Source organism: Sardina pilchardus, chromosome 14, assembly GCF_963854185.1.
Source record: "Sardina pilchardus chromosome 14, fSarPil1.1, whole genome shotgun sequence".
NCBI lineage: Eukaryota > Metazoa > Chordata > Actinopteri > Clupeiformes > Clupeidae > Sardina > Sardina pilchardus.
In genome coordinates this window covers 21,543,872-21,571,191 of record NC_085007.1, presented here as the reverse complement: position 1 = coordinate 21,571,191, position 27,320 = coordinate 21,543,872, and the positions used below count along the sequence as shown (strand labels likewise).

At 44.1% G+C, this 27,320-nt stretch overlaps 2 protein-coding genes across 2 annotated transcripts in view; one reads left to right on the top strand and one right to left on the bottom strand.

Annotated features, from left to right (window-relative positions):
• The window catches only part of niban2a (niban apoptosis regulator 2a), a 40,027-nt gene extending 19,114 nt beyond the window's left edge, over nt 1-20,913 (top strand). Inside the window, exons 6-14 of the mRNA XM_062555078.1 lie at nt 1,518-1,633; nt 7,677-7,781; nt 8,125-8,287; nt 10,112-10,299; nt 12,838-12,993; nt 13,808-13,921; nt 15,919-16,026; nt 17,295-17,406; nt 18,000-20,913. Coding sequence (XP_062411062.1) covers nt 1,518-1,633; nt 7,677-7,781; nt 8,125-8,287; nt 10,112-10,299; nt 12,838-12,993; nt 13,808-13,921; nt 15,919-16,026; nt 17,295-17,406; nt 18,000-19,039 — 2,102 coding nt within the window. The 3' untranslated portion in view covers nt 19,040-20,913. The remainder of the gene's footprint in view (nt 1-1,517; nt 1,634-7,676; nt 7,782-8,124; nt 8,288-10,111; nt 10,300-12,837; nt 12,994-13,807; nt 13,922-15,918; nt 16,027-17,294; nt 17,407-17,999) is intronic.
• Nucleotides 20,914-21,108: 195 nt separating this feature from the next.
• On the bottom strand, nt 21,109-27,301 carry slc31a2 (solute carrier family 31 member 2). Its single transcript, XM_062555081.1, has 4 exons — nt 27,039-27,301; nt 24,479-24,545; nt 22,815-23,100; nt 21,109-22,374 (listed from the first exon to the last, which is right to left on the bottom strand). Exons 1-4 carry the CDS (start codon nt 27,042-27,044, stop codon nt 22,206-22,208), a joined length of 528 nt encoding a protein of 175 aa, XP_062411065.1. The 5' UTR covers nt 27,045-27,301; the 3' UTR covers nt 21,109-22,205.
• Between the last annotated feature and the right edge of the window lie 19 nt (nt 27,302-27,320).

Here is a 27,320-nt window from a genome sequence, read left to right as displayed (position 1 = left end):
GTGTGTGTGTGTGTGTGTGTGTGTGTGTGTGTGTGTGTGTGTGTGTGTGTGTGTGTGTGTGTGTGTGTGTGTGTGTGTGTGTGTGTGTGTGTGTGTGTGTGAGTTAGTGTGTGCGTGCACTTCACCATGTCGACGTACACCCAGGGCCGTTCATGTGTGCTCAGCCGTGCTGATTCGACCCTTTCTGCGCGTCTTAGGCCTGTGCTCCCATTGACTATTTCTGGGAGGAACCACTCCAGGCGCTAAAGCTGCTGCCAAACCCGCGCCGTGGCCTGGTGCTTGTTTAGCAGATGTCACCACGGGCCACAGAAGACAGGAATGAAGGGGACAGTCTCAGGGAACGTCTAACTGCAGATAATGCCACTGTGGGGAGTCAATCAAATTATTGCTTAAAAGTTTATATTCTACCATATATAGCTATACCATATTAATGGTAATATATATTGATATATCTAAAAACAGTTCAAAATTGAGTGCATGCCCAATTACGTAGGCCTACACCCAAAGGATGAACAAAGGATGGTCAGTCTTTATTGAATTTTACCTTCCTAGTTCCTACACACAGTGAGGGTTTTTCCAGTAGTGAATTCCCTTTATTCCAGGCCATTGGTTTGTGTTACCTCATCTTCAATGAGGGGTTGTTAATGTTCCCTGTGCATGAAGACTCCCTTTTACTTCATGATCTCCGTGGCTGGGCTGGGCAGCCTTGAGTTACCATGGTAACTGGAAATTCCTTTTTTGAACAGTGTGACTTTACAAAGTCACACTGTTCGCTTCCAGAGTGTTATGAACTGTTGCACAGCAGTGTGTGAGTGTGTCTGTGTGTCTGTGTCTGAGTGAGACCCTTACTAACAGACCTGCATTCCTTGACTGGACAGGAAGTGACCATGGTCTTGGTGCTTACAAAATGTCAACACAAGGTGTAGAAAAACACAAACATGTACAGATATTGTCTAGAATAAACACGGCACTTATATTACTACCCTGAGTCATTGTGTGTTAATAATGATACATTACATGAGACTTACTACAACACATCAACAAAACATTGCATTTCTATGGCCCCTTCTCAACCTCTCTCCTCGATGCTCGGTCCACCAGGCTTGTTGCCACTGATCTATAAAGAACACTGGATAGACTATCTCATTGTTGCTGACCCATCATTCTTTATAGATCAGTGGTAATGAGGACCGAGGAGGGAAGGGAGGATAGATAAAAAGACAAATGAGAGAGGCCCTATAGCACTTCTCAAGGCTCTCAGAGTGCTTCCACAGTGTACAGGGAACCTCGCTATCCACCTCCTATAGTAGTAGGCCTGAGGAATGTTCTATGCTTTGTCATTGACATTTGTTTCTGATGCTCCTCTTTGTGAGAGAAGTGGGGTTTTTAAAGCGCTCTCTGAATTACAATATCACATTTCGATTTACTTCTGACCACGACTGTTTTTTGATTAATGTTTCTCTCTCTTTCTCTCTCTCTCTCTCTCTCTCTCTCTCTCTCTGTCTCCTCCCATGTAGGTCTCTCCGAGGAGTCCACAGTGCAGACCCCGGCCTTCACAGACGCGCTGAGGCTCTACAGACAGTCCAAAGGCCACTACGGCACCTGGGACATGATGTGTGGCGAGCCCGCTCAGGTGAGAGGAACTCTGGGTACTCGACTCGACTCGACTCGACTCGACTCATCATTAATCATAGCACATTTTGGGTTTTTCTGTTGAAAAATGCGAAACATATCACCAGTCTACCACAATAGGATCGGGTGGTGTCTTTTTAATTAATAGCAGCAATGGATTTTGTTGTCACATGCAAATGTAAGCAGATATACTGTATGTACAGTACAAAAAGCACTCTTCAAGCAACGGGAACGGTATCTTGGCAATCCCCATATATTTCGGTTTCATTTCCTTATACTCCTCCATAAAAGTCCATTTATCCATGTTATTTCCCCTTGGCTTGAAGTGGCACAGTCATTTCAGTAGAACCCACTTGGAATTGAAGTGTTAGCTCCTGGACTGTGTGCATCTTTGTGTATGCGTCCACGTGCGTGTGTGTATGTTGGAGTGGACACAGGTAGGAGCGGTCATTAGAGCCTCCCTCAGAGAGAGCGAGTGTGTGCCCATGAGACTACTGGCCTTACACGTTCTCTCCTTCCCTCCTTCCCTCCCTCCTTCTCTCGTTCTCTCTTTCTCCTCTGCCTGCTTTGGGTGGAGTTTCCTCTGAATGCGCTGAATTCTCTCTTTGTCTCCCTCTGCACTGGCCCAGTGTTTGGGGCAGGTGGGAAGTAGTCCAGGCCGCACAAAAAAAAGCACAAAAACAGCCTGCAAGTGTGTGTGTGTGTGTGTGTGTGTGTGTGTGTGTGTGTGTGTGTGTGTGTGTGTGTGTGTGTGTGTGTGTGTGTGTGTGTGTGTGTGTGTTTGTTAAGAATGGACAAGTTGAATTGCATTTGAATGCAATGCAAATGGATAGTCTGCAGCAGAGAGAGGATGGATAGACAGCATGAAAAGAGAGAAAGAGACGGGGAGTGAGGGATAGAGTAAGACGGAGAGAAGGAGAGAGAAGAAGTGAGGGATAGAGTAAGATGGGGGAGAGGCCTGTCTGTCACTCAGGTGATCATTTACCTGTCACCCTGGGTTAGGTAAGATACTTAAAGTCTCAAGTACCACAGGTTTATGCTGTGTGAATCTGATGCTATGTGATGCTTTGACAAGGAATTTGTGAGTGGGTGTTTGACATCCAATATGACAAGGGCTGCGCTATTAGTGTTTGCCAATTTAGTGTGTGTGTTTAGTGTGTGTGTGTGTGTGTGTGTGTGTGTGTGTGTGTGTGTGTGTGTGTGTGTGTATGTTTGTATGTGTCCATTGTTCGTGTCAGACTGACCTTTTCTTATTAGGCTTTGGTGATGAGTCATTACATCTGCCCCACTCCTCCCCTTCCCTCCCCTCCCCTCCTCCCCTCCTCTCCTCCTTTTCCTCTCTCTCTCTGTGCTTTCACATTCACATTCTCACACAGTGACTCAACCTCCATAAGCTGGGAGCTAAGAGGGGGGGACAATAACCTGACTGACCTCAAACTGATGATGAGTAGAGTAGAGCTTGTGTGTGTGTGAGCATGCATGTGTGTGTTTTTGTGTGTGTGTGTGTATACGAGTGTGCGCCTGTATGAATGTGGGTGTGTGCATGCGTGTGCTTGTGTTTGTGTATGTGTGTGTGTGTGTGCGTGCGTGCAAATGTGTGTGTGTGTGTGTGTGTGTGTGTGTGTGTGTGTATGTGTGTATGTGTGTGTGTGTGTGTGTGTGTGTGTGTGTGTGTGTGTGTGTGTGTGTGTGTGTGTGTGCGTGTGTGTGTGTGCGCGCGCACACATGCATGACGTCTGTCTGTCTGTCTGTGTGGAGATTGCTTTCACTTCATGCCGACAGCAGTGCACTGAAATATGCCCTCTAAGTCTGTAGGCCAGTGTGGCAGCATTCCAGCGGTTCATGAGCGCACCTGATCTCAATCGTTTGACTGGCTGCTGTTCAACCCGCAGTCCTGTCAGGTGCACTCTTTATCTGACACTATCTGACACCATCTCACCCTGGAGGCCTCACTCCAGAAGCTCTACTGTAGGTCTCTATGGACAGCCATTGAGGTTCATGGTCTCATTTCATCGAACTACAGATACACTACCCCACCTCGTAAAGTTATATATTGCGGTTATAGCCGATTGAGGGCCGCGAAGTGAAAGCAGAAGTAAATATCCCTTTAAGAGGGTTTTGTGTCCTATACCAGCTTGTGTGATGGTGGAGTGAAAAAGTTGTGCCCTCACTGGTGCCCGCATACTTGCAGCTCCTTTGCACACAACTACAGGTGTGACCCGCATTACATGGGCTGATCTCTGTGCAGGTTGTTTAAGTGTGTTTTCGCCCCCCCCCCCCCCATGAAAATACAATGGGATCCTGTAACATACTAGTTTTTCTACACCCTTTTTTTGGCTGGATTTCATTTCTGAAGTCACATTTTATCAAGTTATTTTAGAATTGTATGGTATGGTATACAGTATAATATCAGCCACTGGGCTCTCTGATTTGTTGTTGAGTGTGTGTGTGTGTGTGTGTGTGTTTGTGTGTGTGTGTGTGTGAGAGAGAGAGAGAGAGAGAGAGAGAGTGTGTGTGTGTGTGTGTGTGTGTGTGTGTGTGTGCGCACGCAAAACACTGTGTTGATTGATTGAGACAGCCTGGGGAGGGGTACAGGAAGAGTAGGTTCTCCCACACCCTCATACACACACACACACACACTGAGAGGGACTCCCCTGTAGAGGCGCGTGCCCCGCTGGTGTTATGGCTGTGAGGTGTTGGCCGTGTGTTTTCTTCCTGTTTTTCTTCCTGGCCTCGGCGCCCTGTCAGCGCACACCTGGCTGCTCCCCTACCCCGTGCTGTTGCCATGGAAACTGGGCGAGGGACAGATTTATTTTGTGGGTGCTGCTCTGTGTGTTGTTGAGAAGGGAGATCCTTTAACTGCACTGGCATTGTGAGAAAATTACTGATCATCACAATGCTTTAACATGAATAGAATACCATGGCAGAGTAATAGTGACCAATATTACATGTTGCATGTTCTACATATTCTACATATTCTGTGGCATGTTATTATATGGGCTCTAAGTTCATGTGGGGTTAATGGTGGCCTACATGTTTATAGTCTATGATAGATGGTGTGTGTGTGTGTGTGTGTGTGTGTGTGTGTGTGTGTGTGTGTGTGTGTGTGTGTGTGTGTGTGTGTGTGTGTGTGTGTGTGTGTGTGTTCTTGTGCAGATCTTCACTGGCCACAGTTATGTGAGGGCCTCTGTGTTGCATAATGATGTTTGCTGATGACAGTTAGTGGTGATAATGACTTGAAGCCAGGCCTAGTTTGTTTTGCAGTAGTTAACCCTCACCTCCACACAATACTCCTCTCTGTTCACCTCAAGAGCTGCTTTCAATAGGCAAACATCCTGCACAGTACTGTGCTGTTTATATTATGCCTCACTTTAAGATGGAGTCATAGCTTACACACACACACACACACACACACACACACACACACACATTTTAACACACGGACCTGACTCACCTTAAATGCCTATTATAAACTATAAGTGTATGTGTGTGTTTGGAATGTGTGCTTGAAGTGTATGCATGCGTGTGTCTGTATGTTAACATGCTGTCATAATTCATCACACACACTTCACCCTAAATGCCCATGACCCAAGAGTTTGTGTAAGGAAGGGAATGTATATATGTTGAAGTGTGTGTGTGTGTGTGTGTGTGTGTGTGTGTGTGTGTGTGTGTGTGTGTGTGTGTGTGTGTGTGTGTGTGTAGGTTTGTGCCTCTTCAGGTGAGATTAATGTAATGCAAGTGAAGTTAAGGTGACTTTAAGCAGGGATGAAAAATACATTAGTGTGTGGCCATCTTTGTGAGTGTGTATGAGGGTAATGATGAAGACCATATGGGAAACAATCCATCACCCTTTCAGTTGTCTGACATTGTGCTTTGTAGCTTTGTGTGTGTGTGTGTGTGTGTGTGTGTGTGTGTGTGTGTGTGTGTGTGTGTGTGTGTGTGTGTGTGCGCTCGTGTGTGTGTGTCTGTAGGCATGCGATTCTGTCACCTCATTATAAAACCCTAATGAGCTTCAGGTAATAAATGGCAGCTAGTTAAATTACATGTATTACTATTCCTGGTCTGCCATTGCACAATCTCCTCCAATTTATTTATTTCAGTAAATCTCAAATGTTTTAGTTAAGTCTACACCTGCATCTATGAACATTCTAAAGATACCTTTTCTTTTTATTGTCAACAGATAAATTTAACAGTGGTATTTGTGCACATTGCAATTATACTAGTACAACATGTAAATAGGAATATATTGGAGTTCTGTTGAGAGCAATTGGCTAGTTGGTTCTAACCACCTAAATAAACTATCCTACACTAGGTGGGTGTGTCAGACTGAATCACTGCACACACAGAGATAAGAAGGGTGTCATCTTATCTAAATCTGGGGGATTCGTTTTCCAAAATGTTGGCGTGTTGTTCCTTCAAGTTAGCAGTGGCTGTTTGAAGTGATGCACATACACACACATGTTTGTTTGTTTGTTGTGAAAGTGAAAAAGGTAGTTGAGAGTGTTTTGACCAATGCTGATAAATCCTTCCCTTGTTTGCCATGACTATCTTGTGAGCTCTCGAGGATCAGAGTTAATCTAGCCTGTTGGGAAAGAGGAGGTGGGCATTCCCCTCTTCACTTGACTCTGTTTCACAACTAATTAGTCATCAGCCATGGTTTCAACACTAGCAGTCCATTAACCATACTTACACACACACACACACACACACACACACACACACACACACACACACACACACACACACACACACACACACACACACACGCACGCTTTAATTCACATACAACAACAGCTTTTCTGTGCTTATGAGACATGCCATAAATCTGCAAACAGTCAACAGATCAACTATGCTGACCTGCCTGTAACAACTCATAGCCTACCATATCAGAGATGTTCTCACATAAGTCATAAGTGAACTTGTCAAGTGGTACAGACTAGCAACTGAACCTACTGAGAGTCAAAGAATGGGGCTTAAAGCAGCCTAGTGCAGTTCTATTACCTTAAAATAACAGCTTTAAACTCATATGGTACACTGACATACAGACAATGAAAGGCATCTGACATTGCCAATGCATTCCCTGAATAATATTGTGCTGTGTAAAGCTGTTGGGTTGGATCATGATCCTTTCAGTTTTTTTTTTTTTAACTAACCGGATGCTGTGTGCTAAATGGGGTTATATTGATACCAACGGGCATAGATTTGATGATATGTGAGGCAACTTTTTGAGCAATGTTGCAGGAGAACCACATAATGGTTCCACGTGTTTTGCTGATAAAAGTTCTACCGTAATTTCCCGACTATTCGCCGCAGCTTACACATTGATTTTGCTAAATTTCTTTAAACAAAAATGCAGTTATGAGGTTGATACAGGGGGACAGTTATTATGGTGTTGTATGATTTTGTTTCTTTTAACTTGCATAAAACACTGTCCTGCGGCGTAATGAAATTGATGGTTAAAGTTCTCAAGAAAGGTTGGTGTGACAGAGGGGGTGTGGTGTGTGTGTGTGTGTGTGTGTGTGTGTGTGAGCAATCTGCACGTTACTCATCTTGATAATCTTCATCAGCATTGGATCATCTTCCTGAATCTTAATATGTTTAAGCTACTATTTTGTATTTGAAATACGTATTTTAAATAGACGTATCATAGATACTGCCTATCCCTGCTCACACACACAGACGCACATGTGAACGTCCACGCAATATTTATACACACCTACACCTGCATTCAAACTTCAAAGGTGCTTTGTGTTGCCTATTTTAAAAGACGCCATTGCCCCATCTAGTGCCACACCCCTTGCATGTCATCACCCCTTCATCACTTGACGACCTCAATTGTTAATGTATTGGTTGTTAGGGATGGGTGCGCTCAGTGTTGTGTTGTGTTGTGCAGAACGTAATACATTTTTCTGTCCCAACTCAAAGGGTTCCCATTTCAAAAGATGTAGCTCTTTTAATTGCTTACCGTCTGTGTGTGTGTGTGTGTGTGTGTGTGTGTGTGCATGTGCGTGTGCGTGTACATGTGCGTGTGCGTTTGTGTATAGATCCTGGCCAACCTGGTGATGGAGACCCTGCACCCTGACTTGAGGACTGTGATCGGTCCCCGGCTCAAGGGCAAACTGCAACAGAGGCAGAGGAACTGGATGCTGGTGAGGACTGCCTTCCTTTGACCTCCACTCGTCTGGTTCACACTGTGTTTGGAGATGAATAATCCAGCACCCTTCTTGTCGGGTACTAGCCTGAGCTTTGGGGGCAACAGAGTAAAAGCCTGCTCCTTTACTTGTGTCCTTGTGTCCTTTGTGTTCCAGTAGACCTATTCTAATGCTTAACCGCTTGAAAGGCCACACTTCACTTTGATTCAATGTGACGTGAAAAAATTTAGGTCTGTACATTTTTCTTATGCAATGATTTGGTGTGGGTGTGTGCGCGCGCACGCTTGTGTGTGTGTGTGTGTGTGTGTGTGTGTGTGTGTGTGTGTGTGTGTGTGTGTAGATCTCAGACGCAGTGTACAAGCAGGTGTTGTCCCAGACGCGGGCGCAGCACGAGGCGATGGTGCAGGTGTGTGAGTCACAGCGCCCCCGCCTGGACGCGGCGCTCCGCACAGACATGGACCAGATCATCACCTCCAAAGAGCACGTCACCGGCAAGATACGCTGTAAGGGTTCCACACACACACACACACACACACACACACACACACACACACACACACACACACACACACACACACACACACACACACACACACACACACACACACACACACACATTAATATATCATATATCATACTCAAATACCTGGGTTGGATGAATGTCATATGCACATACAGAAATAAACCATCTACTCACATATGAAGAGTGACATCTAGTATGGACACTCAAAGAATCAAGCCAATGCATATTGAAATAAACACATTGGCCAATAATCACACAGCATAAAACATTTCACACATTCCAAACACACCTGTGGCATGTTGAAGGTCAGACACTTTAAGACGCTTTATGACGTATGATAATAATCAGACACAGTGGATTTACTGGTCCTGGAGAGACTGGCGTGCAATAACTATAGTCTAAATTGTTATCAACCAGCAGTGCCATTGTGATACCCCTACACGAAGTGTTGGGTTTCCCCTACAAAGGAAACCTGCTTGCTTGGCTTTCTAGATATTGATATTGGTTGTATCGAGTTGTTGTGGTAAGGAAACCAGCTCGTCCTGGCTCGCTGGCTATCAGCGTTTTTCTGGGCCATTCAGGCTTCCCCCTGAGCGGCGTTTGTGCGTGATTTCCCCCTGTGTGGACCAGAGAGAATGGCCACTTGGCACAAGAGGGATTTCCATTGTGTGCAAAACCTCAGCTTTCGATCTCAGGTTTCATGCCAGCCTACTGGCACTCCCAGGCCTGACACTTAATATTCTTTATTGTTTTCTCTCTCTCTCTCTCTCTCTCTCTCTCTCTCTCTCTCTCTCGCTTGTGTCTAGCTCCCTATCCAATCAAGTAGCCTGACTGCATTCTAGTGACTCTGGCAGTATTATTCTTGATTATGTTTGATTGGCATGGCTCATGTTTTATGGAGACCATTTCAAAGCAATGTGTTTATGTAGGTGTTTCATAGGTGTTTCATAGGTGTGTCATCGTGTGTATCTATGTTGACACCTGCTAAATTTAGCTTCACCATTGTGTGTCTACCATTAAAATGAATAATACATACAGCTCTGCAGTATGTTCGAGAACTACTTCCTCAAACTGTCATGTGTTCACAACGTTTGCAAACGTTCGACTATGATTGTGAATTTGAATGCACCTCTGGTACATTCTCAGACTGAGTAAACTGTTTGAGATTGAGATTGAATTTCGCCCTGCAGCTCAGGAAACCTGCACATTTATCTCTTCTGCTTCCTGTCCATGTTTGCTGGAACCAGTCACAAACTAATCCACCAGGCTGTTGGTTTGATTGGTTGAAAGACTATCCGAATGCGTACAGAGTCATTTGAACTATACCCATTGATTATGCCTCTTGTGCAGTAAAAATACAGCGCCGACTCCTCAGACTAATGTTCAGTCTTTAAAGATTGATTTTACTGTAATTTCCCAACTATTAGCTGCGGCTTATACAATTTTGCAAAATGTCTCCAGCTATGAGGTTAATACACAGGGACTGTTAATAATGGTATTAATATGGTTTTGTTTCTTTTAACTGACATAAAACACTGTCCTGCAGCTTATAAGCTTTGCACTTTCACCTGTGTTATTGTTGTTATTGTTATTGTTATTGTGTTATTGTTTCGCCTGCTGTTATTGTTGATCTGTGTCTGTCTGCTTTTTTGCCTTATTTCTTTATTTTACTCTGTACGGCACTTTGGTCAGTGAAAGCTGTGTTTAAATGTCATAAATACATTTTACCTACTTACTTAATTACTTACTAGTGCATCCTGGTACTTATTGACGTCTCCCCCCCCCCCCCCTCCCCCCCCCACAGCGCTGGTGTGGCCCCGAGCGGAGCAGCTTCTGCGGGGCAGCGTGCAGCCGTACATCAGCTCCATCCTGGAGGCCCTCATGGAGCCCACCAGCCGTGGCTTCGCCGAGGTGCGCGACGTCTTCTTCCGCGAGCTGGTGGAGGTCAGCAAGAACACGCTCAACAAGGGAGGCAAGGACAAGCTGGCCGAGGTGAGCGCGCAACTCGGAGTCAGGACATACTGTAGGGGTGTTATGGCACTGGGTGGACAGGGATGGTTGTGACAGGGGGGTTGAAGTTACCGAGAATAGTCTTGTTTTTTCTTTGATGAGCCAAGTGATGAAGTCTCTGACAAGGTGACAAGCTTGCCGAGGTGAGAACAATATTAGAAATATTTCATAATTTGCTTTAGTCATAGACCTCTGAAGTTCGCCATCTTTGCCCAAATATTGAGATCCGGTATCTTGAGATTTTTTCCTATGGGAAAATAACATGGGGATTTTGAATTATTGCACCTGTTAAACTCTTGCGGGGACGAAGAAATTGGAAATGCAGACGTTTTGCACTACAAAGTTTTGTCCTCTGCCTTTGAGTGGATACTGTGATCTTCGATAGGTGAAGACGGCACACTTTGATCTTTGCTACCCCAGAGCTAACTTACAATGCAACTTGCCATAGGCAGTTAGCTTCAATTATTACCCGGATCTCCTTATATGGGTAAAGATGGCAGCTTTGGATCCTTTTTGTAGGGGAACTTCAGAGGTCTATGACCACCAGCCTTTGATCACGCCATACCTTGTCAACCAACTGCCCTTGTGACCTTTTTGATCACTTGATGATGAGTGCTTTCGTCTTAACCCAATAAAGAGAGGGGGCGACGGCTTAAATGCAGAGAGAACACGAACCTCGCCAGGCTCAGTCGGCCATCGCCCAGCTATGCTGGGTCTCCGAGCTCGTAGATTTGAATCTGTTGTTAACCAATAAATGTCTTACCATGTTTTCAATCTTTGAACCTGCCTCTGTCTGCTTGCATTGAATTGTACTTACCACAACACGACTTGGAGTCAGGACATAGGGTGTTATGGCGTGTTATGGCCCTGGGTGGACAGGGATGGTTGTAGTAGGGGGGTTGAAATGACCGAGAACAGTTTTGTTTTTTCTATGATGAGCCAGGTGATGAAGTCTCTGAGAGTACAGTATTCTTGTGTGTGTGTCAAAGTGTGTGTGTTGCTCTGTCTGTTTTGTCATCCCTTGCTCTTGTGTCAGTGTGTATGTCAGGACCAAAGTATTGTACTGTAGGAATTAGGAAAGGATGATAAGTAGGACTGACACCCCCACCAGTACAGACCGCTGTGTGGATTGGTGCTTTGTACATGAAAGGACCAATGACTTTGACTAGAAGTCTCATATTTGACCTTTTCTGCTCTTTGAGAGTATTAAATGGCTGAGGCGAATGTATGCATACAGCACATCTCAGTACACTAATCCCATATCCCTATGGCAGTCATCTGATATAGGATATTATCCAGTGTTAATCCTAGACCAGTGGTCTCCAAAAGGTAGCTCACAAGCTACCAGTAGCTCCCGACCGTTTCTTAGTAGCTTTCCAAAAGGTTTGAGGAAGATGTTCATCAACCTGATAACCAAGTCACTTGGGAAACAAATGAATACAACAAATCAAATTCACGGTCTACAAAGTGAGATGGTAAATTAGTTGAAAGGAGCCGTTAAAAAGCATGCCAATCTTATTCAGCGGTTTCTGGTGGAGATCAGCTGTGTGAATACCTGGCATGCTACCTCTAACATTAAAGCTCTCGGCCATGTCCATTTTGTTAAAGTAGTTCTCGGGCGGGAAAAAAGGTCAGAGCCCCTGTCCTAGACTGTCAAGCAGTAAAAGGTTGTACTGAGGCAGAAGTCCCCGCCTCTCCACTCTGTGCATGCCGAGTTCTTCAGATGCTTTGTAGCCAGTATTGATCCCAGGGGGCCGTGCGGTAGTCTGAGTCCGCACAGGCACACTACAGCTGGCAGCTCTCCCTGCTGGTCTAGCCCGAAAACAGCCCTCATCGATCAGCAAGCTGGACATCGGCCGGCCCTGCGCACTGGCGATCCATCACCCCTAACTGACCGCTGAGCCTGCGGGGGATAACTCACATTTCGGTTCGGCCCGGTCCAGCCCCTGTGCCAGCACCTCTCCCCACATTTGACCTGGTCTGACCCACTCAGCGCCGGCCAGGGCTCAAGGCGACTGGGTTGCTCGGTGGAGCAATATTAGGGTCATGCTTGCTGCTTCCTCTGCAATTTAGTCTTCTTAACACCATCGGTACACTGATGTGCTTCCTTAGGTTTTCCAACACGTATCTAGGTTTTGATTTTCTGGTGGCCATTTGAAATATTTAGAATCCATTTGGCTAATTGTTTTTTTGCGTATATGAGAGGATTTTTATTTACATTTTTATTTTTTTTTTTTTTTTTGTGTGTTAATACTGCTTGTATACCGTCATTTCCTGACTGTTAGCCGTGGCTTATGCATTGATTTTGCTAAATTTCTTCCGATATGAGGTTGATACAAGGGGACAGTTAACATGGTATTAATATGATCTTATTTCTTTTAACTTGCATAAAACACAGCCCTGCGGCTTATACACAATGCGGCTAATACACGGGAGATTACTGTATGTGTATGTAGGCTAATGTATGTGTGGTTGTGTGTGTGTGTGGTTGTGTGTGTGTGTGTGTGTGTGTGTATTTAGCACATGGAGAAGTTGTCCATGCTGGCCTTCCACCCGGTGAAGATGCGCAGCTGCTATGAGAAGGTGGAGCAGCTGAGTCTGGACGGCCTGCAGCAGCGCTTCGACTTCTCCAGCCCCTCCGTGTTCATCCACCGGGCCCAGATCCTCATGAGACAGGTCAGTCCGTCTGTCCATCCTCCATCCATCCGTTCATCCTATACATCCATCCATCCTTCCATCTCTCCCTCTGTTGATCAGTTCACTCCATACATAACTCTGTCCACCCATCCATCCATTCATCCATCCATCAGTTCCCTCTATCCATCTATCCATCCATCAATCCATCATCCATACCTCTGTCTATCCATCTATCTCTACTCTCCATCAGTTCACTTTGTCCATCTATCCATCTCTCCATCCATCCTTGAATTCACTCTAACCATCCATCCCTCTGTTTATCCATTCATCTATCCGTCCCCTCTATCCATCTCTCTGTGTTGCTGAATCGGCTACCTTGAGTTCTTTGGCTGTAATCCGTGATGCTCATAAGACTGAACAGCACAGTGTGGAGCCAACATTGAGAAACAGTTATCCTACTGTACGTGGTGTTTAGCAAAGCCTGGGTGTCTGCAACTGTGTGATGTTATTCCATCCCACTGGGATAGATTAGGATGATGATGATGATGATGATGGTGATGATGGTGATGATGATGATGATGATGTTCTGTATGCAACCTCTGCCGAAGGATTGCACTCAGCTGAGAGCTGAGGCTTTGTCCATGATACAGATTGTCTACTCTACGCACTGTTAAGGTAGTGCTGACACCCAGTGGAAAAAGTGGGAATTGCAAGTGAAAAATGTCTGTGAAAGGCTGCCATTATGGCAGTGCCATGCCAGTCTGTGTCGTACTCTGCCTTGTCTCAGCTCCACTGATGAATTAAGGCTCAGATTCAATGATAACACAGTGGTTTGTCTCGTTCTCTCCTCCAGGAGATGGATAATGCCGTGTACACCTTTGAGCAGCTGTTCCATCAGGCTCTGGGGTCCCAGGAAGGCGACGACCTGTGTAAAGCCATTCAAGGCTGCCAGGACAGAGTGTTAAAGGTACAAATACACACACACACACACGCACACACATGCACACACACACACACGCACGCACACACACACACACACACACACACACACACACTCACACACACACACACACACACACACACACACACACACACACACAACAGGTCCACAAACACATACAGTACCCTCCAGAATTATTGGCACCCTTGGTAAAAGTTGACTAAAAATAGGTCTAAAAAATAATCTTTAGGTGATTTATTGTACTCCCACAATGAAAACAATGAGGAAAAATACACCCTGCAAGGGAAGCAAATTTATTCTGAGAAAAAGGAAAATCTCATAAAGAAATAAATGTTTTTAATAAAAACACGTCACTCACAATTATTGGCACCCCTACTTGTAATACCTTCTTAAACCTCCCTTTGTCAATAAAACCGCATGTAATATTCTTCTCTGACACCCCATAAAGATTGAGAATACAAAGTAAGGGATTTAAGACCATTCATCTTTACAAAACCTCCCCAGATCGTCCAGATTGCTAGGTCCACACTTGTGCATTCTTCTCGTTGACTCATCCCACTGTTTTTCTATGAAGTTTAGATCAGGGGACTGCTATGGCAATGTCTGAAGCTTGATTTTGTGTTCAGTAAACCATATTTGTTTTGATCTGTGCATTTGTTTTGGTTCATTGACCTGATGAATGATCCAATCATGACCAACTTTTAGGGCCTTGGCAGAGATTGTTTGATTTCCTTTGAAAATGTTCAGGTTTTTCTTGGTGTTCATGATGCCATGCACCTTAATTAGGTTCCCAAGGCCTTTGGGAATTAAAACAGCCCCACAATAGCACAGCCCCTCCACCATAATTCTGATTAGGCATGGGGTTAGTTTTAGTATAGTCATTCTTCTATGTACGCCAAAGACACCTTAAGTGTTTTTAGCAAAAGAGCATAATTTTATTTTCATCTGACAATAGACCACACTCCCAGACATGTCATGGTACCATTCAGTAACTCCTGCCATTTACATTGTTCATTAAATGACTCTACTGGCTTTAACCTGACATGCTGTCTAAATAATCTATTAGCAGTGAGGTCACTTTTGAAGATTTTTGGGGGGGACTTGGTGACCCCAAGATGATAGCTTTGTCTGTAACTCTCAACAGTGGTTCTTATGGATTTTTTTGCCTATCATACCATCCTCCATACTGTGCGTGGGAGCAAAATAGCCATGGGTCTTTGTCCAAGCATGTTTGCCACATTTCCAGATGATTAGAACCTTTTAGTCATCATTTTAACTGGAAATATAGGCATTTTCAACAAAATACCTAGTTTCCATAGACATTCTCTTACTTTCAAATGTCAACACAATTTCCTTTTATTTCAATTTAGTGTATTCTCTTGTCTCTCCAATGTTGAAAAATGACTAGAGGATTTAGCCTCTGAGTGACTTTATTTTCATACCATAGTGAAAAAGAACGTCATGAACTACTTCTGAAAGTTCACAGACACTCTGATTTACTTTAAAACGTTGCATTTACATAGGAAAATGCTCCTGTTAAATGTTGTACATAATATGTTTCAGGGGTGCCAATAATTGTGAGCAAGCTGTTTTTGTTAAAAATATTTATTTCTTTATGAGATTTTCCTTTTTCTCAGAATAAATTTGCTTGCCTTGCAGGGTATATTTTTCCTCATTGTTTTCATTGTGGGAGTACAATAAATCACCTAAAGATTATTTTGTATACCTATTTTTAGTCAACTTTTACCAAGGGTGCCAATAATTCTGGAGGGTACTGTATACTGTATATGCACATGCATTAATTCTACACACACCATTGCGTGCATTTATGACAAAAAACCCAATGTGACTCCAGTGAATGTCAAACATTTGATCTTGTAGAAGAAGCCCCAGAGGCAGACCAGCATGTAAAATATTGATCATAACCTAAGTGAGAAATGGTGTGCCTGCAGTTGGATTGTTGTCGTTTGATATTCTGTGTGGCGTTTGCGTCCTCCCTGTAGAAATATGACTACGACAGTAGCAGTGTGCGCAAGAAGTTCTTCAGGGAGGCACTGCTGCAGATCATCATTCCATACATGCTCAAGCAGCTTGCTCCATCCTTTGCCAATGTAAGTGTAACCCCCACCCCCACCCCTCAAGCACACAGACACACACGCACACACACATAACCTTAATTTCTGTGCAAGGGAAAGGTGTTGATGGGGTTGATATTTCTGTTTTAAAAGACATTGTTTGTGTTCAGTTGTGGGCACAGGCAGGCTGGTCACTATAACATTTTTGGATGAATTTTTGTTAGGGCAGGTACTGTTTGACATAGATATGATTTTTTTGAATTTCTCAAACACTCAGGTCATAGTCCATAATGACTGTGGTATAGTAGTGCACTTACCATACAAGGCAGGCCTGCAGTTTGAGATAATGATTTGATATTCAAATCATAATGTGACCATGGGCACATAAAGAGTGTAGGACCTAATCTTACGTCTCGTGACTTTTATAGCTCTTGACAGTCCATGTGTTCAGTACAGTGGTGTAAAGTGTCCTGTATGAGTACACTGTTTAGTTCCAGTTTTGGTTGGTAAATGGTGAATGAACTGCATTTACAGTATATTGCGCTTTTTTTGACTCCTCGATCCAAAGTGCTTTACATTGTCATGCCTCACATTCATCCATTCACACACCAATGGCGGAGGCTGCCATGCAAGGTGCCAACCTGCTCATCGGGAGCACTGGGGTTAAAGGCTCTTCTCAATGTCTCTCCTCGTTCCAAATCCTCGGTGCTCCGGCGCGTTCCCACTGATCTATAAATAACACTGGATAGACTATCCCATTGTTGCCGCCCCATCATTCTTTATAGATCAGTGGAAACGAGCCGGAGGACCGAGGATTGAGGACCTAGGAGAGAGGGTTGAGAAGAGCCCAACGTGTCTTGCTCTCTAGGACACTTTAACAGGGTCAGGAGGTCAGGAGTGGGACTCGGGCCAGCAACCTTGCAGTTGCTTGACGACTCCCCCTACCTCCTGAGCCACTGTATAAGTGCTGTCATTAGCTGCTGCTGTTTAAAATGCAGGAATGTTTCCGCTTGTCTGACTAGACTGCAATTATGGGTTAAAGTTTCAAGCTGTCAGTTGAACACTCCCTCTCAGTCTCAAACTTGTCTACTGTCGTCTACCCAGCTGCTATGTTGACGATTGTGATTACAGATATTATTATATTGCATTATATGCAGATGTGTAGTTAGGGCTAGTGAATGTTGGAATACTTGCTGTACCAGGATTGACTGTGGATGAGGTTTTGCTTTTAGCACTTGATGAAGCACTCGAGGGTCCATATCCCAGCCTGGGTCAGTGACCGTGTGTGTCTGTCTCACCCCCAGGATCTGCCGCGGTTTCAGGAGCTCATCTTCGCGGACTTCTCTCGCTTCATCCTGGTAGAGAATGTGTTTGAGGAGGTGGTACTGCAGTCTGTCACCAAGGACATCATGATGGGTAGGCCTGCACTGTCCCTATATGTCATCTGCTGCTATCCTATCTTACTCTGCTCAAGTATTATTGAGGAGAGATTATGTCCATTTATATGACTAAAATTAATCAGTTCAGTGTAAAGTGTTCTTAAGAATAAACTGTTCTGTTTTGCGTTTCCCAAAACTATAGTTGCTAACTAAGCTATGATGAGTTAGCAACTTTGTTGGTTGCAATACATTTTCACATTGCTAACCAACTAAGTTGCCAATAGCTTAGTCTTCTGGTGATGGCACAATGCCTGGCTTGTAGTTCATAGTGTTTAGGAGTTAATACTTTACAGCACACATGAGATGTATAAAGTTAGTGGTTGGTTGATATTTTCCAGAATGATTTGCATCAGAGCTCATCCATGGACATACTGTATCTGTATACCCCACTGGAAATATTTGTGTCACTTTTGAGCTGAGGGAGTTTTTATTGCCTATTTTAATCATTGCATGCAAGTGAATCATGAATGGTCATGAAGTCACGGATGATGACTAGGCCATGAATGACCATTACTCATGAGATTGTGCATATTACACATTAACTAAACCTTTCTTATTGTCCGACCACAGCCGTGAAGGAGGCAGCCGTCCAGAGGAGACACAACCTGTACAGAGACAGCATCATCATGACCAACAGTGACCCCAACCTGCACCTGCTGGGGGAGAACCCGGTGGACTGGAGCCAGGAGTACGGCGGCGAGGAGGACGATCAGGACGGCTCCTCGGTGATGATCAGGGACGCGGGGCAAGGGGGCAGCGGCAGGAAGCGCCGCCAGGTGGTCTCCATGATCCAGCTGGATGGCATGCCGCTGCCCTACGAGTCCTGCATGGAGGTGCCCGGCGTGGAGGGCATCCCGGAGGAGAACGAGGCCATGATGGAGGATGTGGAGTCGGAGTCTCCTGACGTGCCCTCGTCCCCCACGACCACCACCACCACCGCCGCCTCTGGCCTTATGGAGGCCACCATGCCATTCTGCGAGCCAGAACCGGACTCCCCTGACAGTATCCAGGAGATCCGCACGCTCATCAACCCAGTGGTGGAGATGGTGGGTTCGGTTGAGAACACCGAAGAACCAGAGGAACCCGTCCTGTCTAATGGAGTTGAGTCTTTGGAGGAGGTAGAGGAGGAGAAAGAGGAAGAAGAGGAGGAGGAGGAGGAGAGTGTAGCCACAACAACAGCAGAAGAGGATGCTAAAGAGGCGGTCGTCTCCGGTCAGGAACAGGAAGAAGAACAGGAAGTACAGACCCCAGCAGCCAGCTCGCAGGAGAGCGAGGTGGCCGCGGCGTCGCAGGTGATGCAGGAGACGCAGGAGGACCAAGACGCTGAGCTACCGGCAGAGATCGACGCCGCTGCCGTCGCCGTCGACTCCGACTCGAATTCCAGCCCACGTCACGACGACAGCGGCTTCCAGTCGCCAACCAACGAGGCGCTCGAGGAAGAGGAAGAGCAGCGTGAGAAAGAGGAGAGCCTGTCAGTGGGCGAGGTGGTTAAAGCGAGCGCCATCGACCCTAAGGAGGTCGTCCTGGAGGTCGGGCAGCAACAGGTGCCAGAGGCCTCCCCCAGTGAAGCGTTACAAAATGGCGAGCACACAACAGACGTTCTTCTGTGATGTCACAAAAGCACAAAGGATGGATGTGGACATATCTTATTCTTGAAATTTTTGAAAAAAATTGTTTCACTACCTTTTTCTTTTGTTTTAAATTGACAAAGTTGACCTGGGAATTGCCCACATTTCTCAGCAGCAAAAGATTTTATGTTTCCTTCTTCTTTTTTATTTTTTATCTCTTTACCTTTCAATTTCCTTTTCTGTTTTAACCTGCAACGATAGATGTTTTTGGTTTTCTGATATTTCCTTGCTTAAAATGTATTTTATATTTTAATTTTCCGGCTTATTTGAAATATATATAAGATATTTATTATTCTTTTTGTACCACCACAGTATACAGGTGGTACCCAACTGACATTAATATCTAATGCAGATCACTGAGAAAACTATCATCGTCTTAACACTTCAGTTTCACTACAAACTCCAATTTCTATCACTGTCACCTGCTCTTACTTTGTCTAGTCACTGAATGTATTGTAAATGTAGAGTAAGGTCCATTCACTGAGAATGTTTCTGCCTTAGCATATAGCATAACCAGTCACTGGTGTGAGGGTTGGTCCGGTGTATAGTAGTCCTGTTCCAGGGAAATGGTAGTCCTGATGATTGCAGGTGTTACATCAAGAGGGTGGCCACTCTTAAATTATTTGTTGGAGATTTGTGTTCTTCCCAGAGAAATTATTCTGACAATTTGACAAAATGCCTATAAAAGGCTTTAGTGTTTGTTACTGCGCGTGTTTTTGTGTGTAAAGGTGATTCCAGAAAATTACATTAGCAGTTTGTTTTTGTTTACCTTACAGTAGCTATGAAAACATTACATTTGTTGATGTGCTCTGTACTAAGGACATGAGAGCTCCTCTTTTGTTACATATTTTTATCATATTATTATTTGTATTATTTATAATGTGTTTGCTTCCATTTCAGCTATAATTTACCTCTGCTATTCACAGTTCTTAGATCTTAGTTTCCAGAGGACCAAACTTTAATTAGCATACTTAATTATCAATGATTTCATACAGTACATTGGGTTTTGGATTTGTTACCAATTTCTATCTTACTCACTGTTCCAGCATGTCAACTCACGTGATGCCCATACACCAGACTCACAGAACCTGATAATGTTTACTGATAGAGCACTTATCGTTTCTTTTCCCTCAGTGGCCTTGTAAGTCTTAGGCAAAAATGTGTGCAGGCAAGAGAAAGAATGTGAGAAAGTGGCATGCATACAGTTGAGCTGCACACACACACACACACACACACACACACACACAGATGTGGCAGGTGCCGTTGGTTGTGTAAATAAGCCGTGGCACGCTGAGGTCACCCGCCTCTGATATCACAACTTCCCTCCAACACCTGCTTGGTGCAGGAGTAGAGGAGCTTGTCTAATCTATATACCCACACTTGCAACCCACCTTTGCATATCTTTCAGTCGGGCTGTAGTACTGTAGGTGAAGAGCCCTGGCAAACTGCTACAGCCCTTTAGGGAGAGCGTAACGGTGCTCTGGAATGTTCTATGGGCTTTGGTTGTAACTTATGCATGATGCTCGTAGCAGAATGACTGACTCCTTATGCATTTTACAGATTGTTTGGATGTTTTGGTCTGGTACATGTCAAGTGCCACTTTTGTGGTCAGATTGACTGGTTTTCACGAGGACTGCCAATTGGTGCAGAATGGTCCTCAGCTTAAGTGCAAATGAATTTGCGGAACTGTTTCTGTAAACAGGATGTCAGGAGCAGTAGAGAGGAATGTCAGATTGATCATTTCTGTCCTTATTTATTACTACAACTCTAAGCAGTTGCATTACATCTGTTGCTATCCCTTTTGGCTCTTGTATCAAATATGCCAGAAAGTGAGTAATTAAATATGAATGCTTTTACTGTTTGTCTATTCATTGTCTTCTTTAATTAAATGAAAGGTGACTACTAAATGACTCAAATTATACACCCTCTGATTACTTTACGGAATTCAAAGTAGGCAAATGAACAGATCTCATTAAATACCTAAATGTACTGTATGGCCATCCAAGAGACATGGAAAATGAATGCCAATCAAATATGAGAGGGGGACAAACTCCCAACTAGTCATTTCAGTTTAATGATAGCAAACCACAAAACAAACTAAAAAAAACACAATCCTGTGACACCCAATGATAACAGCTGTCATCAAATATGTCCATGAGTGTCAGGGCAGTGACAGTAGTGGTCATCAAATACAATGCTTATCAGTTTACTTCATGTTTAGGATCAAAGTTAGGGAGACTTTATAAGTCTTACTAAATGAGTTTGAAAGAGCACTGAAGACTTACTTACAAGGGTTACATAATAGGCTGTGTTCTATTCCCACTTGGTTATTTAGGCTAAAAGTCAAAACTAGCCAGATAAAGTACAACTACATTACAACCAGTTGGAATTAGAAACAAATCTGTCAGTACCTTTCAAAGTCACAAGATGTAAACCTGCTGATTGTTGGCAGATTCAAACGTTTAAACTTGGTGCTGGTGATTAATTAACTAAGGCCACGTGGTGTGTTTGTCTTTCCACTTTTCGTTCTCCATTCAATTCTGAGGACTAGTGCATTTAGCTGTTCCCCACCCACGTACATACAGTATTTCACAGAGCAGACAAAGGACCCAAGTTTACAGCATTGCAACATCCAAGTCACAAGCTAGCCCTCCTGTAATAAGAAAACCCCTTCACAGCCATACAAACAGAGCTGTATACTTTCAGTACAGGCCATTAAATCCTTTTAAACCAAGACATAGGCAGCATCATACACTTCACTTCTACAAGATGTGATTACGTACATGAGATGTTTTTGGATAAAATGAGGTTCCGCAGAAAAGGTATTGCGCCTTTGAAACACCTTTTTCTATAGTGTTCAATTAAAAAAAAAAAAAAACATGTCAGGAATAATTCAAAAGCCAAAACACCTCAGAGCAGAGTAACCTTAGACCTCTCTGTCTCAAATCCACATTAACCTCAGTGCCACCAAAGTATGTGACGACATGCATCAACACGCCTTCTCTTCACGTTGAACAGTACTCTTGACCCAACAGCAAACAGTCAACACGGGGGTCTTCCTTTTTTACAGTGTCTTAACACAAGAGAATCAGAGATACTCTTCTCTAAGTGTCCTTCATCCAGTGCTCAGAGTCTCCTCGCCTGGTCTTTATTCCACTTTAATCAGCAGCGGGAAGGCCAGGAAGTAGCCAAGGACTGAGCCCACGATGACCCCCAGGAAGATCCAGACGTTGTAGGACATGACGCAGAGCATTAGCATGTAGCCCAGGGTGACCTGCATGATGTGGAGGAGCGTCTGAAGCCCGTGCTGGAGCCAGCTGTGGGGGAGAGGAGAGAGGAGAGATCAGCGCCCAGAGAGATATGACAGTGTAATGCAGGCCAAGCCACATGGGTTAGAGCAGTGATCACATACTGTACAGTACAGAGATTGAGGAGAGCACACTCTTCTTACTCGGCTACTGCTGTTTTAACTCGCTCATTCATTCACACAATGTTTGTGAGGTTCAAGCATTTCGGACTTATCTTCTTACCATGCTGTGGTTAGATAAGTTTTACATTTATGAAAATGTCCCACTACAAATGAAGTGAAATACTTCTGAGTGTAGCAATGCAAATAAAACTCACTAAAACATTTTACTTTTTCACATTGCTATAGGATCCAATCGATATCCATTATATCAGATCCTTCAAGACCCAATAGAAATGATCTTTCTGAAGATCAGGAAGTATGCCAAGCAGAGCCTGTTGTCCATCCTACCTGTTCAAACTGGAGCTGGCAGCAGGAGCGTTGGCGCCGTCGGCAGGGTTGAGGGAGGACTCCGAGGGGCTGCTGGCCAGAGCGGCGCTGCTCTCGTGGCTCTCCAGCCGGGGGGAGAGGCAGGCCGGCTGAGGGGAGAAACAGCTGCCCTCCGTGGGCGAGTAAGGTGCAGGGAACGGAGGGGGACCAGGGGTCTCACAGCGCTGGCTCAACCCCACCTTCCACACCTTGAGCAGCTCGTAGAAGACGGTGAGCAGCAGCACCACAAAGACGGACAGCACCATCCCTACAAGGGTGGAGAGGAGAATGTGACCAGAGGATGAGCTAAGACAGAACCCTCAAAGAGATGCAGGCAGGCAAATATTCCAAGCTAGCTCAACTGAGGGTTCATGGGCCAACCATATCATATGAAATATCCAAGAAATGGAGAAATTAATTTCCAAGCACACCAAAAATACCTTTCTTTAAGGAACGCAGCAACTTTTTGGGAAATCTGCTAATTTGCCGTCTACCCCAGGATTAGATAGATAGATAGATAGATAGATAGATAGACTTTAGTCTTTAGTTCTGCTAAGATTTTGAAATCATTTGCGCATTACTAACCCAAGACACAGGAGGCTCTCTAATTGCTGTTGGTGACCAAATGGAAAGTGGCACACGTGCACCACATGTTCTACTGTCTCTGTAAACTCTACCAACATGCTGGCAAAGCATGACGGCAACGTCCTCAGTGGTTTCAGCGTGATGCCATGCATGTTGGAACAGATCAGAACAAGCCAGCGAGTATTTGTTGGCCTACACACAATGTAATCAGGATTCAGTTCAGCTGATGTAGTTACCATAAACATGAAGAGTAGCTTGCTCGCAGCACAGTCTGTGAGATAACCATATAAAACTGGTTGGCCCTGTTTTGTGCTAACTGTGCAAAAGACACATTGACATTTTCCTGTTTTCCGCAGGAAATCCCACATCATCATCCATCCAAGTTGCAACAATATGCAGGTTTAGACAGCTTCAGACAAACCACTCACACAAGTAAGATTAAGCCCATGTAATCTGTGGGATCACTGTCCTACAGGAGTGGCAAACAAGGCTCTGTAAAGTTAGTTCTACGCCCTGAAAACAAGGAACAATGCCCTACAGTAGTTAATGTTAAGCGCTAAATCTGAATACGGTAAATGAAAAATCTCACAAGATGTAATTGATAGAGAGGGGGCTAAAATTACAATGCGTTTCAAATATTCCAAACACTTGAACATTAACATGTTGGATCTAGGCTGGGTGAACCCAGACAGACCTGTTAATGGATCTAAATTAGCTCTATATGTCTGTTTGGAAAGGATCAAACTGATGCCTGTTTGGATCAATATAGCAATGGTTTCTTTGAACCAAATAACTGCATATGGAAAGCTAAGTCTATGTTAAGTAAGCCTCTTAGGAAAAAAACAGTGCCTGGTAACAAAACAAATGAGTGTTAAACGTGGTGATTAACTTGTCTGTGTTAGCATACAGTACATGTAGAGTAGACACTCACACATTACACTCTGTTGTTAAATACTAGTCAGGGGCCGTTATGTGGTGCCTCTGTCTGTGATGTACGATTCTAGGATGAAGTCTCTAGGTGAGTGGTGTTTTTGGACAAGCCTTAATAGCATGCTGTGTACCTGCAGGTCCATGCACATCCCAGAAGTCAAACAGCAGCGTGACGCTGCTTGAGGCCTCAAAGTGCATCTGTCAGAAGTAGAACAAAGAAGAGAGGCAGAGTCAGTGACGGTCATTTCAGCAATTAGACAGCAGTATTCACAAATACAGGTTTACACGCCTATTACCCCTTTGAAGTGAGCCATTTCAAGGTTCAAATTGAGGGTTTGGAATTACAAAAGACATGTATTTCTATTTCATTTACTTTTGAAATGACCTTTTTGCTCTTTCTTTACATGACGCCATCTTCCACAAAAGTCAGATCTCCGGGGTTTGCACAGTTTCACTGACAAGTTGAACTACTACACTTGAGGCATGAACTGAGTTGACATGAGTTGAACTACTACACTTGAGGCTAAGGATGTGATATTACCAGCTGCATACCATCACAGATGCAAAGTGTACCCTTTCAATCTGAGCCAATGTTGTTATTCTGTTCATACTCAACCTCCTTTGCAGTGAGCGCTTGCACTCATTGCAATCCATTATAAACAAAAACGGCAAAGCCCTAGCTGGACCAATTATATCTGAAGAGGTGTGTTTAGTCCACACAAACAAACTTTAACTCCAACCCAAAACTCCAGATGCCAGACTGCCTCATTATAGATCTATCTTGAAGATGTTCATGTTCTTGAAGATGCAGTTCTTGACTATAATCAAGTACACTTTTATCAAATTGAGTGAAATAATTCACACGTTCCTCGAACTGCCTGTTCGATATGTGCACTCCCTTATCCTGCACAGTCCAAGGTCTGTCATTGGCAACAAAGTGGCTTGGACAAAGACTTTTTCCCCCCATTTTTTCCATTAAATCATCACTCTGTGATCGAGAAACTGAGATCTTTGTGAAAAATTGCTGGAATTCTCCTTTACGGTGATATACAGTGAAACTTTTCAAGCAATGCTGCTGGGCAACCCAAGGGCGTAGGTTTGGTGCTGCAATGCAGGCCTGTTAACTGTATGACAACAGTAGTTTATTCAAACTACATCATAGCAATTCATTTCGTCAGTCATCACACTCATTTTAATGAGTAAGAATGAAAGTTATACAGTATTTACTGCACACAAAATTCTGCAATGTCTTTTGCCAGTCACATCAGGCAAACTGCAGCTGGTCTGTTTGGAACAAGCTGCCGTCTATTCTAGCTCCTCCCGGCTAATCTCAAACTTACGTTGACATAGGAAGTCGGCCTAAGTCAGCCGCAGTTCATCTCGAATGGGCCTATTGATCACGCAGCCTACCCGACACACCTGCTTGTTTGTCTGGCAGTGCCACCACAAAGTGAAGTAGGCTATGCTTTGACAGTGTTTTGGGTGTCAGATAACCCCCTTCGGTTTCAGCCAATCTTTCTTTTACTGGCCTCCTGACTGTTGGAAACAGTCTGAATAGCACAAAAGACTTTTAAAATATTGGTGGGGACAATTTTGTCATCTCAAAACTATTGATGGTGACTAACAGTGCCCCCCTCTAAACCTATACCCATGGGCCAACCACATAACCAGTTCCTCTTATCTAATGACATCTAGTGCCTATTTTTTTCATATTTCCAATTACCAACAGAAGTACTCCACAGCATTTAGGCTACAGCTGAGGACACAGGGTCAAAGATCATGACACTGACCAATCACTCAGCTCTTCCTGAAATTCATTTCCTGATATTCCTCCAACTGTTGAAATCAGCAATGTCAATGGCTCGCCTATTCTCGTGACAGACAGCATTCTTTCCCCATCATGTGAGAATTGAGACAGACAGTACTGTGTGGCTCAACAGGTCACGCCTCTCTGCTTTGCAAATGCAAATGCAAATAGTCTTAATTGGTTATGTAGGTATATGGCATAAGAAACTGACTGCATTTGACAGTTGGACTTGTGTATTATATCAACTGTAATACTGTCACATTATGTGATTCTGCCTGACTTTCAAACTTGCTGGGGTGGGAGCTCAGAGGTGGCCTTGGGGTGACTGCCTTTGGTGAGCTCATTACCAGCCCGAGAGCTACGCCAAAACCGTGAAATGATGGGATCTTAAGGCCAAGCTGAAACTGAATGATGACTCGCAGCAAAATGCATGGCACATATCAATCCACTTAGATTTCCGAAAGAGATAACAAACGATTTGAAAATGTAAAATACAATTAAGTCAACCACATCACAAATTCTCAACAGGCTGAGCAGGTCCTTTATGTGCGCTGACTGATGTAGGCGACATAAAAGCGTATTGCCCCAAGTTTTAGCCAACTATAATTCAATCTTATACAACCTGCATTAGGCTATACTGCCAACAGGCTACAGCCTCAAACAATATGTCACCTCCACAAACCATTAGCTTCCCTTCTTGTTTCTGTGTTGACGTCCATGCATGCATTACATAATGATACTGAGACTATTTATGTTCCGTTTTAGCAAATCTCTGGAAGGAAACGCATTTCTATTGACAGATTAATATGGCCAGATGCTCGTCAAGTAGCCACAATAACAGAGCTGTAACAATTGATTACAAAAATAGTGCTGATGGGACTTACAGACATGCTCAACTTTGCTGCAATTTAATTGAATCGAATTCCTGTCGGTTCGGTGCTATGAAACAAATCGCAGCGAACGCAGCTTGTTCTCCTCTTCAAATATGCTGCGTTGGAGCCAGTTGTCCCGTTACTGTAGACCGAGGAGCGGTGCGTTGCATGTTGCAGTGTGGAGGAACTTGAGAACAGAACAGAACAAAACAGCGTGCGGTAAGCGCGTTACGTACTCATATGCCGCTAGGTCTTATGGTAGTTGGAGTCAATTTGAGGAAGATGTCGCCGGTA

Excerpts from the sequence above, each read along its gene's own strand:
- slc31a2 (XM_062555081.1), bottom strand. Across the intron at positions 23,101-24,478 it reads GGATGTGCATGGACCTGCAG|GGATGGTGCTGTCCGTCTTT; the intron begins GTACACAGCATG and ends CCACCCTTGTAG. Across the intron at positions 22,375-22,814 it reads GCCAGCTCCAGTTTGAACAG|CTGGCTCCAGCACGGGCTTC; the intron begins GTAGGATGGACA and ends TCTCCCCCACAG.